The sequence below is a fragment of the Rousettus aegyptiacus genome, unplaced genomic scaffold (assembly GCF_014176215.1).
Source record: "Rousettus aegyptiacus isolate mRouAeg1 unplaced genomic scaffold, mRouAeg1.p scaffold_m13_p_13, whole genome shotgun sequence".
NCBI classification, from domain to species: Eukaryota; Metazoa; Chordata; class Mammalia; order Chiroptera; family Pteropodidae; genus Rousettus; species Rousettus aegyptiacus.
In genome coordinates, this window is record NW_023416288.1 from 51135572 (window position 1) to 51150004 (window position 14433).

Consider the following 14433-nt stretch of genomic DNA (forward strand, 5'->3'; position numbering starts at 1 on the left):
AGTAATGACAGCAATTTTGCATGTGCCCATATTATTTGCTATTTGGTGCTAGCATTTGTGATGGCAAGAAAGGTCTTTCAAGAGTAGGGTAGGCATCCCTCAGGCAAGAGTCACCGTGGCAACTTTGCAACAAAATTATATGACGAGACTACAAGGAACTACAAGCCATTGAATCCTTTTCTAGCTTTCTGTGAAAATAAGGCCATATTTTTAAAGTCAAATCCATATACATTTAGACTATTTATTTCACTTTTTTGGCTAAGTTAAACCATTTTCAAATAAAATATTTTACTAAAACTTAGAGCGGTCAGATATAAGAACATCCAAAAAGTGAGCCAGCAAAATTTCCTTGGAAACTGCTGTAGTCCCCATGGGAAATGTCTGCTTCTGGTGCTGGCCGTCTACAGCAAACACAACAGTCCAAGTTCATGTCTGCACTTGGACTTCTGCTTCTGCTGGCCCGTCTCTCGCATTTTTTTCCTGCTAGTCCCAATCTGAACTGCCAACCAAACAAGGACCTTGACTCAGGATTTCATCCTCCCTGAACCCTTCCCCAGTCATATTAGTTCACACTGTCCTCTCTCCTATGAAACACACAGGCCTTTACGCCAGTTTGGCACATAAATCCATTACTTTCTCCTAATATATTAGTGTGCCCTGACTGTCCCGCTTCCTTTCTAACTAACTACCTGGTCCATATCTCTGTATCCACATGGCGTGCTGCATTCAAAGTAGACATGTAATGTCACTGAATGAACTGGAAACATCTGTGGATTGGGGGCAATCCTATACAGCAAGTTTACAAAGCTAACGACTTGCAGTAGGAACACAGTGACTAATGTCAACATGAAAGCTAAAGAAAAAGTGTGATTTGGGAGACATTAAAAGGATCAAAGGAGAAACACATACTATTTTTAACTTTAATTCTCCTTTCTTGTTTTTGAGTAGATACAAATGTCTCTGACGTGTCCGTCTTTGTATTCTAAGTGATCAGGCCTCCTTCTCTCTTATCTTCTTTCCCCAAATGAACCTGGCAAAGGTGAAGAAATGAGTGATTTCTATTCCTTTTTCCCTTCTCTCTGAACCTAAGATGAGACAGGCACTGAGATTCAAACCACAGGGGAGTTTAATGAATAATGTCGACTCCCGACTCCCGGGAGACCCAGCGCTGGCATTTCACACCTCGGAGAAGTTCACAGGATCGGAGCTCATCTCCATAGCAGGCTCCTTGTTAATGTGCATTTGCAGATCAACTTTGTGCAAAGGCACTGTATTTGAAGAGAAAGATATATTTTTGAAACTATTGGAAATGTCTTTGTAAAACTGAAATTAAATCCTTTCTTTGTATCTTTAATCTCAGTCATCTTTCCAAAGCGAGTCATGAAAGAAGGGATTAATTTGAAATCTGGGCTGCCTTAGGAAGGTAAAGGTCCTCGGGCTGTTTCTCCAAATGACCCGCACTATTTCAATCCGCTGTAATTTATCTGGGTGCAGCCGTGAGACAGAGCAGACAGGGCAGCCTCTGAATCCCCGTCCGACAGTTCTACACAGACGGCGCCTTCCCACTTCTTCCATCTTACATGACCTGCGGATGCTGCGTGAAAATGTGAGTAAAGGAGCGGCTGGGATTATTGTTTCTTTCTGTAAATGAGTGTGAGTTCATAAAGTGACGCCACTTGTCATTTCCCTCTTTCCCCAACCCCTCCACTCCAGTGAAACCGTGAGCTTCTCATGTAGAGAAAACACACAACCGAGCAAGGCTTATCATTACTTTAATTGTACAGTTGACTGAAAACTGCACTGTCCACCCCATACCATGCTGAAGCCGCATCCTCCTCACTCTGATTTCTCCCTGCCCATCTGATAATTAAAAAAAAAAAAACCCAGAAATAAACAGATAGTCTGATAATATATTCTGAAAGGATGAAATGACTGCTTAGAATTGCAAAGAATTTGTGATAAGGCATTAAATAATTTTTCCATATAATTACAGTTATACGTATTTTGTAAGCATGAAAGTGTCAATCTAGACTATAAAAGGTAAGCATTCGGTTCGCAATTCCAATGAACCAGAGATATGGAAACGAATTAAAATTATAGTGACCTTTGTTTTTAACAATATGATATGCTTCTTCAGAGGGAGCCGCTTAACACTGCACCTTAGTACTCCTGCCCCCCTCCTTTCTGTACCCCACATTCTAGCACTGGTCCTATATGCAAAGTGAAGTCAGCTCTCAACACTCTGATGAATGGATAAATAAACACGTGATGATAGGAATACTGACACTCAGTGTCCCACAGACACTCCTTAAGGACAAGGACACAAAGATCACCTGAACCAGGTCATGGCCTCGGAATGGGCTGGGAGGATGAGGAGGTAAACTTGGAAGAATTTGGTAATTGCTCACTCTGTAACAAAGCACAATCTGGCAACTTAATGTCATGTCTAGATTCGAAAGAGCAGATTCACCCTGTGCATATAAATCAGCCTATGTAGCCATTATATTTGCTAATAAAGCCTTTTATCTTTTCAGCAAGTATCGACTTAAATGCTGACGCACCCTCTGATCTTTTCCCTAAGAATCAACGGCATCAGTGCTCAGTATCCTTAAGCTACTTTTAATCATGCAAAAATTTGTCTATTTTTAAAGACTTAGTGGTAAAATAAAAGTTACAAAAAGATATAGGGTGTTTTCTAAATTTACAAAGCACTTTAAGAGACAATATTTCAACTTAATGTCCCAGAGGAAGCTTCAGTTCAGAGAGGTTAAGTGATTGTCCAAAACACAAAGCCAGTGCAGCTCAGAAAGTGGGAGGAGGGAGTTGGGGAGGAAGAGGATTAAACTTAATACTTCTCATTTCACTGCTGTCAGTGGCCTGTAGCACTTACTGGAAGAGAGAACTTCCCTCTCTTCCGGTATAAGTGAAATCCATACTGATATGCTAAGAGGGTCTGAGGATAACAGAGGATTTACATGTACAGGAGAGAGTCAATTATCCTACAACTAGGAAAGCTCAACTGATGAAGAAATAAGGCCAGCCATACGGCCTGAGCATCTGAAGATCTGACATCAGAACGTCTGATTTCAAACCCTGAGATCTCCCTTTCTGTAATTTCCCTGTAGCAAGAATATACATATGATATTTCATGATCAATAAAACGATTATGTTCCTCTTATTCAAACTGGGCATCAGTTTAAAGTAAACTTTGCTGTCATTCACTCTATAGTCAATATTTAAACATATATATATCCTTTTTAAAATAGCTCATACAATCAGCCAGCACGGCAGCTGACTATTCTATTATCTAAGATGTCAGGTTTTTTTTGTTGCCACTGTTTTATATTCCCATAAGTTACTCTAATGAATGGTGTTTTAACATGGCACAGAGTTTTCCTCAGATTATGTTAAATGTGCAGGTGTGCTGTCCATATTCTGAATTCGTCCACATAACTTCTTGCAACTTTCGCCTCTTGTGGGTGTTTCTGCTGTTATTACTGTCGCCACCTCTCTGCTTCCCATTAATCCATCTTCTCGTCTCTATCTGCCTCTCCCACTTTCCTCTTTTCCCTTTAGCATCACTCTCTCCGTAATTTCACTATCTTCATAAATTCGTATAAAAGGCATTGATTTTTTAAAAAAGCCGTTGATGCTCCTTCTATTCTCTGCCATTCACCCACTCTGATCCATATTCACTGAGCATAGGCTATATTCTGGGTAGGCTCTGGTCATAAAATGGTGGATCTTGCACCATCTCCTTCCAAATGTTTTCGTCCACTGGAGGAGAAAGACATTCTTGAAGAGTCATGAGTAATAAATGCAAAACCACAACCATCGCGAGCCCTAGGAGAAAGATATATGTCTTAGCCTAAGAAGATTTGACCTGATTACAGGGTCATGGGAAGCTTTCCTAAGGAGGTGACTACTGAGCTGAGATCTGAAGAATGAGTAGAAATACACCAGACAAAGCAGAGAGCGAGGACGTGCAAACGTCCTGTGGCAATGACAGCGGCAGGGGGACGGAACCACGTGAGGGTACAGGGCATGTAAAAACACCTGAAGGGAGGCAGTGGGACTGGAGGGGAGAAAAGGAGGAGAAGTCTGGTGGAAGACCAGTTAAGAGGCCCAGCCACTCCAGCAGGTCCTCACAAGCCAGGAGAACTTACAGCTGAGGGATGGAGTCCAATTCCATAAGGCTATGATTCTAGTCAGTATCTGCATTTTGAGAGGGAGGTGTGGGTAGCAATGCTCAAATTCCACGTTGTCCTCATCGCTGCCTAAGTCTTGGTGGTTCCAAATGAGGAGAGGTACCGAATTTCCTAGTGCTGGTAAATCTAGGTGCTGATATCCCCCACCCCCAGGTTAGTATGACTATAAACAGGTGGAGTTAATTTATTTTTTAAAATTATGCTCTGAATTAAATTACTTATGAGTATAATGCATTATAAATAACTTGGTGTGAGCTACTGAAATCCACTGCACTTTTCCTGTGTGTAGTAATGAGATGCAAGGTAATTTATGGTTTACAAATTTATAGACCCAGAGTAATAGCTCCAGACTACAGCACGTATATTTTTCTTTTATATTTCCTTTTTCTCTTGAACATTGGCTAGTAAAATTTTTAGCTCTGCGTTTGCGTGGCAACGTCAGTACCTGTTCCTTCTTAGCACTTCAGAATTCAGAAATCACATAATTTTAAAATTGAAAGAGTTCTGCGTAAGCCATTAAGTTTATCTCTTCTTACTACCTCTGTAAAGAGTCATGTCTATAAATCTGGGCATGGTGAGAATCCTTTAATAAAAATATATCTGGAAAAATATTTCTCTCAGAATAAAGATCTGGCATTTAATAACTCTTACAAAATTCTACCCTTAAACATCGCTTATATCTGTCAAATATCCTCATGCACTTGTGAAAATAGCCAAAATTTTTTATATTAATGAGGACATTCTGAGGATTTTTAGGGCAGTTCCACATAAGGGACCAATGTTATACGCAGGAATGACTGAGGTTAAAGATAGACCCCAGCAGCATGAAAAAAAATATCTGTAAGCCTTGAGATAAGGGATGTTTCTAAAAATGTATGTAAATTTGAGCCATAATTATGAAGCACAAGGAATACATGTAAAAAAAAGAATGAGATGATCATGAGATCCTAAATGACATGTAAAGTATTAGAAAGTGGGTTTGGAGAGCGACTGAAAAGTGTCTATGAAGCAGCACTGAGAAAAAGACTGTAGCTATAAACATGACGTTTTGCTCACAAGAAAGACACATTCTCATACATCTGAGAGCGTAAAGTAGTCAATACAACGAAACAAATAAACTATTCAACATGACCATTCTACATTTTTGGTCATGATTTTATGTCCTGATGTACTCCTAGTCAGTTCTTAGAAGTTCATTGAGAATGAAATGTCTGCATAAGAAAATTTAAAAAGTATAACACTGCAACACTTGAATGTATTTGCATTTTGTCACCAACTAGCCTCTTTAGTTTTTGAAAGAAAAGCTTGCTTTCCCTGTCCTGTGACCTAACCATCTCTGGGGATCTCTGGTTTTCCTCGTGGGATTTCCTCACCCAAAGAATGACAACCGACTCCTCTGGAGAGAGATTAGTAAATGATGGTCCTCAACTTGGTTTGAAAATGAATTCTCCATGTATAAACAAACAAACGAAAGGACACAGGTCTAGGACATATACAGATCACTTTTAATTCTTTCTAATTCTTCTCGGGGGAAAAAAACAAAAACAAACTATGGAAGGCAATCATTCACTTCAAGCCCAAATCTGCCATGGAAATGATAGCAAAAAATGGACAGCGGCATGAAATTAAATGACACGTTGTGTGATATGGACGATTATTGGTATAAAAGTACAGAGCAAGGGGATGATTATTCTGAAAGAGATGTAATGGCAAAAATATACTGAGTACTAACGGATACTAAAGCTGGTCTCAATGTCTTCCATAAATCATGTCACTTAACTTCACAATGGCTTTATAAGGGTTCTGTTACTATACTTATTCCACACAGGAGAAAACTGCAGCTCAACGGGCTTAAGTGTTTAAGGTTACAAGTAAGTAGGCTGTACAGCCAAGTTCAAACTCAGGTAGTGCGACCTATCGAAAAAGGGCTTTGAGGTTCCACTCTGGACTATAAACTCTAGCCTGGATGATCATGCGTTGTCTGAGGAACAGCGATCTCATCCTGACTGAGCCCAGACCAGTGTGGAAAATGTGCTGAGATGGTTAGTAGCCTAATTGTAATGTTTGAAGCTCTAACTAAATATTTAGTTATACTAAACTTTAGACTTCAGTTAGCCACTCTTTGCCTTGCTAAAGTAGTACTATAAAATTACCATAACTCCTTTTCAAAAGGGATGCTTGGTCCTCCACAGAAAATAATGAGGTAAATATTTAATAATACTAGCAAAGTTCAAAACCGCAGAAGACATAATAAGCAACTTGAAGTCTCAGCTCACTGGCTTTTTGAATGTGAGACCTCAGTCCTCAGTTGCCACTCAGTCAGGGGGAGAATACAGGAGGTCCAAGAGAAGTCAGACAACTTGCCTCAAGGGCTTGCCGCGTGAGCTCTCGTGGCGGGGCAGAGGCCCGCATCTTTTCGCTTCAGTGCTCCTGTTATCAATGCAGCCGCTGACTAAGTAAAAATGCAAAACGGTTCATTTTGTCTCAGAGCCAATGGCATTGGCTATGTATTTTTAAATGATAATAGGCTGCGCCAGACCCTCCTGATTTTTAACTAAACGGTGGGAGTAATTCAGAGACATGTCAAACCTTTCAGTTCAGTAAAAAACATTTATCCTTCGATGAGACACAAAGTATACTTTTTCACAAAAATAGGATCCAATTATGCACTACCTTCTTGCAACCTCTACGTAGGCACACACTTGCTTTTCAAGATTTTGGCCTTGTTTAGAGAAGATGACAAGGGAACAGGGCCTCATTCTTAAAATGGATGATCTACTGTTGTAGACACAAATATGGAACAAGAAATGAGCAGGAATGAGAAGCTTTTCATTTATTTAGAGCTTGCACTAGCACCAAACCTAGACACACTTTGGACGTTTCGAATACTTGGAGTTATTACTCTTTAAAACACTCAACTTTGCAACTAGTAGAGTACATTTAAGTGTTTAATTTTTTAATAAGATTTTAAAAATCTTTTCCTTTACTGTGTATTTCAATGAAAGAAGTAGCTATAAAAATAATTATTTGCTTTTCAATTCCAATATCAAATGGTTACTGAGATGGGAAACCACTGTAACCACCACCAATTTCCTGCTCTGTGTCGTGAGTTAGAATTTCCCTATTCAGAAACAAGATTTCTTGTAGTTAAAGGTGGTATTTATAGTACAATATGTAAATTATATTGGTGGAATTAAAGCACTTAGTTTTATCAAAGCTACCTAATTCAGACATCATATATCATATACTGAATAGCATGCTGAAAGTTAACATTTTGAAGTGACTGGAAAGGAAAAATAACTCCTTTATTCTAATTAACTTCAATATCAGTTTTGTTCTTTATTCATTACAATACTTTTTCATGTACCTATATATATACATTCTACTGATGATGAACCTAGTGAGTGGCTGTTTTTATTCTCTTGTCCATCTTCCTAATAATGTTAATTTTTCTAAGAGTTCTTTTCGTCTTCTAGCTTTGAATATATTCATAAACTAATAAGTGCAATAAAATAAATCGCAAATATTTTTTCTTAGTTGAGATCCTATAATATATTTCGAACACAATTTCTTACTGCATGTCACTACAAATAAGGACATATGAAGGCTCAGAGAATGATATGCATTTTACTGTCCCCAGAATGCTACTCTGATCTTTTGTTTGCCTTTATTTCCTAAAAGTGAAGAGAAAGCAATCCGTATAATTAAAGGGATTAGACATTAGATTTTCAGTTTTTCAAAATACTGAGAGAAGATGAAAGGAGAATGCATGTCCCTCCTCCCCCTTCCCTCCCCACCGCCCCCAACACACACGCGCGCACACACCACGACAGAGGACCTTCTTTCAACTATGCTTTATGGCAAATATGTTTTCAAAAGTGCTTTTATAAATAGCAGTGCATGTTTGGAAAGTTAATGTTGCAATTATGGTGTTCACATTTCTTTAAAAAATATTTGAATTACAAATATCTAATTTTTATTTACCTTTTCAGGGTCAAGCTATTATGTAAAACAAGGCAAATCTGTGTTTTTACTAGTCATCATCACATGTTACCTTTTATTTTTTCTGTTTTAAAAATTTGTCATCTCATGTTTTTATTTTATATATACAACTTCAATGAGCTTCATTCCACTTTTGAGCTCGTTTTTTTCTGATCTAAAAAAATTCATCCAAATAGTTGTGATAGAGTACAAGACAACTACTGTCCAGAAACTAAATGTTCAAATTATACTCTGTCTCTCTGATGAATTGATAAATGAGGCCTGAGTCAGAGACATCACACTAACCATTTTCCAAACAATCTATGCAGACAGACACGGCTTAGACAGAGTCAAATCTAAGACCAGCGTTCTCATTTCAACTACATGTTTACAAACACTGGAAATGTTGGTCCTTCTTTTTGAGTCATTAGGCATGAAAGAATATATTTTGACAACTAGAATTCTACTCTGGAGAAAGAACAAATCTGGGTTCTTCAGAATCAAGTGATTTAGTGTGTGGATTATGCAGGCTGCTGAGTTGTAAAGCACAGCTGAAGACCTGGGATTCTCACGCAGTTACAAGTTTAAAGTGAGATGAATTGGCACTCACAGTTGTGGCAGGTGGCCCCACTGTATCCCGTCTCATCACAAGTACATTTGAAGCTGTCCCACGTTTGTGAGCACTTTCCGCCATGCTCACAGTGATTGGGCACACATCTGTCAGAGAAAGAGACAAAGAGAAATAAACCAACAAACAAATGAGATTTATGAGTGGCCAAATTCCAAGCTGTCTGGGCAATATATCACTTCAATGCCAGGTTGCCTTACCAAGGCAATTAATCCTTGTTAGTCTGAGCAGATTAATATGATTCATAATGGAAGGTGCCAAGCGCACAAAAGATGATGTATCACAGGCCTGTAGTTTCTCATTTTTGAGTAAACAGTAGAAATTAACAAACGGTCGAGAGATTTGCATATCACGAATTCATTTTGTTTTCCTTTTGCACAAAAACAAAGACACTAAATTTCCTCCTGGTGAGAGATGGAAGAGTAGCCATCTTGTTTCCTGTTCTATTCTTTATCAAGACCAAAACCAAGTCAGAAAGGGGTAACACTGAGTTTCTCACAGCAATTTGAGTTTTTGAAATAATGTCATGGCAACAGCAATGAGAATATACTAGTCTTATAAGAAAGGATTTTTAAGTCTTCCTTACTTTCTCCTATGAAAAGCTGGCTAATAAAAGCCACCTACTTAAAAAGGCGGCAAGCATAACATAGAGAGAAAAAGACAGGTTTTGTGTTCAAATCTTTCTCTATTTACTAGATGGCCAATTATGACTATGCTATTTAACTTTTCTGAATCACAATTTCTCATTTGAAAAATGGAGTCAATACCTAACTTATAAACAGTTCTAAAGTTCAGAGATAATGTTTAGAAACTAGATAATTACTGGTCAAGAAATAGAGGACCAATAAATGGGAGCTATGAATATCTGGACTATAGCTTCTGGGGCATGATCTTATAGCTTGCCTGTACCTCAGCAATAGTGAAGTTGAAACCTGTTTAGGAACACTCCTGTTTCAACAACACAAACTCTTTCCTTTCTCCTGGTCCTACTTCCTTATCCCTCCCAAGAATTCCTCTCTCTAACTTCCCCACAAACTGATTCTTTATAACCCTGGTTAAGATGCTCATGGATAACAAAGGTATTCATTATTCTACATCAGCATTCACAGAGAGTCCTGGATTTTAATAGAAAACTCTGTAAAATAGAAAAGTCCACCCAGAATAAAGAAAGAGAATCGATAATAGCGAGTCATGGGTAATGAACTGATGGAGAGCCACCCTGCCTGGAACTCCTAATCATAATGCTCTGGTAGCTTTCTGCTGTAAAAATGATGGCACTGGGCTCAGAGATGGCATTCTCCAGCCCTGTTCTAACTGACCACCAGCCACGTCTACGGCAGCAGAGTGCAGGCCAGTTAGGCATGAAACCTCCGAGTCTTACGTAGAAATGTTCTTCCTCTCCAAGTCTTTGCAAACCTTTAGTTGTGTAACAAACAGGTATTGAGCACTGGCTGTATGTAGTACTGTGAGAAATAGAAGAAGAGTAAGACTCTATTCATTGCCTTTCAAGAGCTTACAGCCTAGGAAAGTAAATACACTGTGTACACCAAAACTATACTATAAGGTGGGCATGAAAAGTGGCATCGTGCAGGGACAAACAATGTTCTATGGAGTTGATGTGTAGTCCAAACAGTCCTCAAGAGATTCTGAGTTGTGCCCACAGGCAAAATAAAGCCAGATTATCAGATAAATGCATGATGGAGCTGTATTATTTGATTCTTAATAGAATGATTTTAATTAACTTTGGGATAGAGAACATTTTTTCCCAACCATGAGAGATACTGGAGACTCTTAAACACTAAATTTCTGAAAAAAAAAAAAATTCAGATATTAAACTAGTAATAATATGCCGAACAGACTAGAGAGGGAAAAACTAAAGGCAGGAAGATCAACTAAATATCTATTTTAATGATCCAAGTAGGAGATCATAAAAATTTGAAGTAGAATGCGAATGAGGTCAGAGTATTAATGATGTTGGTTCTCCGAGAGAGAGAGAGAGAGAGAGAGAGAGAGAGAGAGAGAGGAAGGGAGGAAGTGAGAAAGAAAGGAAGGAAAAAAGAAAGGGAAGGGTAAGGATGGAAAGGGAGGAAAGGAAGGAAAGACATACAGAAAGAAAAGAAAAGAATCTTCTGTCTGCTCCTCTAAAAATCACTCTTAATTTTTCTTCATCCTCCTTCAGCCCCATGAAGCAGATCACACTGAGAAAAGAAACCCTCTGACTTCCCGTTGGCTCTCGCCAATGGGTTGCCACGGCAGGAGACTGGAAGGAGAGAGAAGCTTCAGGTAAGAGTACTGATGACCCTGGTCCTCTCCTTGGAGGTAGCCTCAGCCTTGCTATGTCCTACTGACGACAGTCACATCTCCCCATTCTGCCTGTGTTACACTATACTTCTGAGCCCTGGAATCTCTCCCTCGCCTCTGCCCTTTGACTCCAGGAGTGATACCAGCTCGCTGGCTGCTAGCCTTGTGTTGTTCCTGCATTATCCCTTGTAGTTCTCTATAACTAGAGTGCTTATAATTAATTCGGTGGTAAATAAGTTTTCTTTGAATTATCTTAAGTTGATCAGCTCTTTCCTCCCGGGACTCTGATACAAACAGAAAGAGAGAATAAATAGATAAATGTGCATACACACATATACATACAGACATAAGTATTCTTCTATGTGAACAGAATATTTCTAAAATAAAGATATTAGCTACTATAACAGTGGTTTCCTTGAAGAAGTCCCTTTGCAGATGAGTTGAAGTGGGAGAAAGCTTACATTTCACTATGTGTCCTTTTATATTATTAAAAAGATTTAAGCCATAAGCACTCATTATTTTCTCTGTTACAACAAATTAGAAAAAACAAAATAAGGAAGGTAGTTTGGACCATCACAGAATAGCATAACCTTCCAGGATTCTACCACTGCAGGAACGGACCATATTGTGTGCACATGCTCTGTAACCTGTCCTCTGGGGCTTTTTCAAGGACATAACCATTGAGTCCCTACTTTCTCTAGAATCATCAACTTCTTCCTCTCTTGAACCATTCCTCTCAATATAGTCATTCATCTCACCTAAAACAAATAAACAAAACTCGCCTTTAGACTCCATATCCTCTTCCAGTTCCCAACTGGATTTATGACTTTCCCTGATCCCTTTCACAAAGTTCCTGAAGATTTGGTTAAGCAAGCTCTTTCTACTCCTGGCAGCTCCGATCTAAGACCCACGCCCACCTGTCCACAAAAACTCCTCGTGTCAAAGGCACGCGCCACTCCCATCTGTGAACAAACCAGGCCTCCCTCGGTGCTCAGTTCTCTCCAAGGAGGTTCCGAGCTCACACCCCTGGTTCACACTTCCTCGGAGAGGTGCACGCATGCCCACCTGGACGAGTTAGAGGCCTCGCAAAGGCAACACAACCAAACACACCACCTGGCAATGCTCCCTAACCCTCTCGCTCCCCTGTTCGTCCTCTGGTCAGTTAACGGCGCCACCACGGATCTGGTGGCTCGCATCAGAGAGTTGAAAGTTTTTCTTCATATCTTTCTTTCTGTCGTTTTTCCACGTCTCTACCACCCCGTTCACCCACCCATGGCTTTTCCCCTGGATTGCAGTTGCCTTAGTGGGTCGCGCCTCCCCGTTCTTGCCTCGCTCTAATTCCTTCTAACAAAATGCCAGCGTGATCCTTAACATCGTGCCACTCCACTGGTTCAGCCCTCTGAGGATTCTCACTTCCCTCGGGGAGAACCCGCGCTCCTGCCCGGCCTGCTTCTCGCCTGCTCCAGGGACGCCTGCCGCCTCCCCGCCGGCTCCTCCGGGGGCTCAGACTTTTTCCTTAGCGCCTTTACACACGTGCTCCCTTTTTCAAATTATCTGTTCCATTTCTTTCAAATCTAACATATAAACATAATATCATTATACAATAAGTGAAACTGTCTGACCAAAGGCTTTACATAATTTCCACACCTACTAGAATGCTATTTCATTTCTAGATGGAAAAAAAACACACATCTAACGTAAGCCCTTTAATCTGAAAAATCAGCGAAGCCTTTAAATATTGATATAACTATTAAAATAGTCCAAACATGAGGAAATACACTAAACAAAGATAGTATACTGACAAATTAATCGATTACAAAAAAATACCAAAAGGATAAAACAATAGTTAATGTAAGAATAAAATCCCCTAAATTTACAGGTTTCTTTTATTAAAGAATAGTATGAGTAACTTTTATAGGATACTATAAAATTGTATTTTCATTAGATCAGGATGATTAAATATTTTAAAGAAAGTCATATTATTAATAAAACTATCATGAAAACGATAGTTAAATTATTTTACAATTTATGTTTCCAAAGGCATACAAGCCATTCTCATATTTTAAAGGAACTGATGCAAACTAAACAAATTAGAAAAATTTGCACAAAAAATTGCACTATATGAAGTGCTCTTTTTTTAATTGGTTCACCACTTCTTATAGTCCTGAAATCAAACTGAAAACATCCCCTTAGATAGGCATCATTGCATTCTGGTCTCCCAAATATTCACTAATAAAGAACAATTAAAATGTCCTATTTTCAGCGTGATCAGGTTTAAAAAGTATCATAGATGTTGAAACCAGTATTCTAAAAAACAGGGACACACACAAATGGCTCCCAATGGCCTACAAAGAATACACTAAATTAAAGAAAATATATTCTCCTCAGGTAGAAATTCAGAATTAATAGATCTTTGTTTTGTAGATTTCATGATGGCAATGTTTTCACATAAGCTATACATGGACACATAAACACAGTAGATATGGTTAATTTAAAAAAAAAAAGTTCATTCAAAGTTGACCTTGTATCCAGAGAATGCAATAAGCTTTACCCCTCCCCTCCCCCAAAATAATAAAAATAGCAACCAGCAAGAAATTGAACTAGAGAAGAGATGCCATCATTACAGGATGTGCTCAGTTACGACTCCCCTGGATTTGGAACACAGAGCGCCTGAGCCTTCCTAAGACTGCAGACATTAGGCCCAAGGGTTTGAAAACAAGAACTGACTCTTCCAACCAGGGGATCTGATCCATTTTAAAATGGAACAGCCAAAAGGATTAGAGCCCGTTCAAACACTGGTAACGGATCCACTGCTTTATACTCGAGTTGAGCAATTTGTATACCATGTAGACAATGTTTTAATTTTTTTAAAAAGTCAGCAGTCTAGAAATGAACTCAAATATCCCTTTAAGAATAAACCATTCAGGCATATATGATCTTCAGAAGAGACTACTGTCACCAATATAATTTTAAAAAGCTGTAGATAGAAGAAAAACCTCAAATAAAATACATTAGATGAGTGATTATAATGCAGCTTCTTTCCCATGCAGATTGTTTATATGGTCTCAGAATGTGATGTTATACCCACTTCCACTGTATTGTCGAAGATTTTAAAATTTTTGTTCTAAACCTGAAGTCGACCTATCAAGATCATGATGACATGAAATTATCATAGTGTGTCTGTGTGCGCACGTGTGTATGTTTTGCTGGTTTTTAAAAATTTTTTCACTCAAAAATTCGTATCTGTTTACTTCTGCGTTAAAAGAAAATTCAAACCACTGAAAGAGAATGGTAAAACTTTACGGCTAGAAAGAC

At 38.8% G+C, this 14433-nt stretch overlaps 1 protein-coding gene across 4 annotated transcripts in view; it reads right to left on the reverse strand.

Annotated features, from left to right (window-relative positions):
* The window catches only part of CNTNAP2 (contactin associated protein 2), a 1484598-nt gene that overhangs the window by 536296 nt on the left and 933869 nt on the right, over positions 1–14433 (reverse strand). For all 4 annotated transcript variants that reach the window (XM_036231126.1, XM_036231127.1, XM_036231129.1 and 1 more), the window contains one exon: positions 8800–8906. In XM_036231126.1, coding sequence (XP_036087019.1) covers positions 8800–8906 — 107 coding nt within the window. The remainder of the gene's footprint in view (positions 1–8799; positions 8907–14433) is intronic.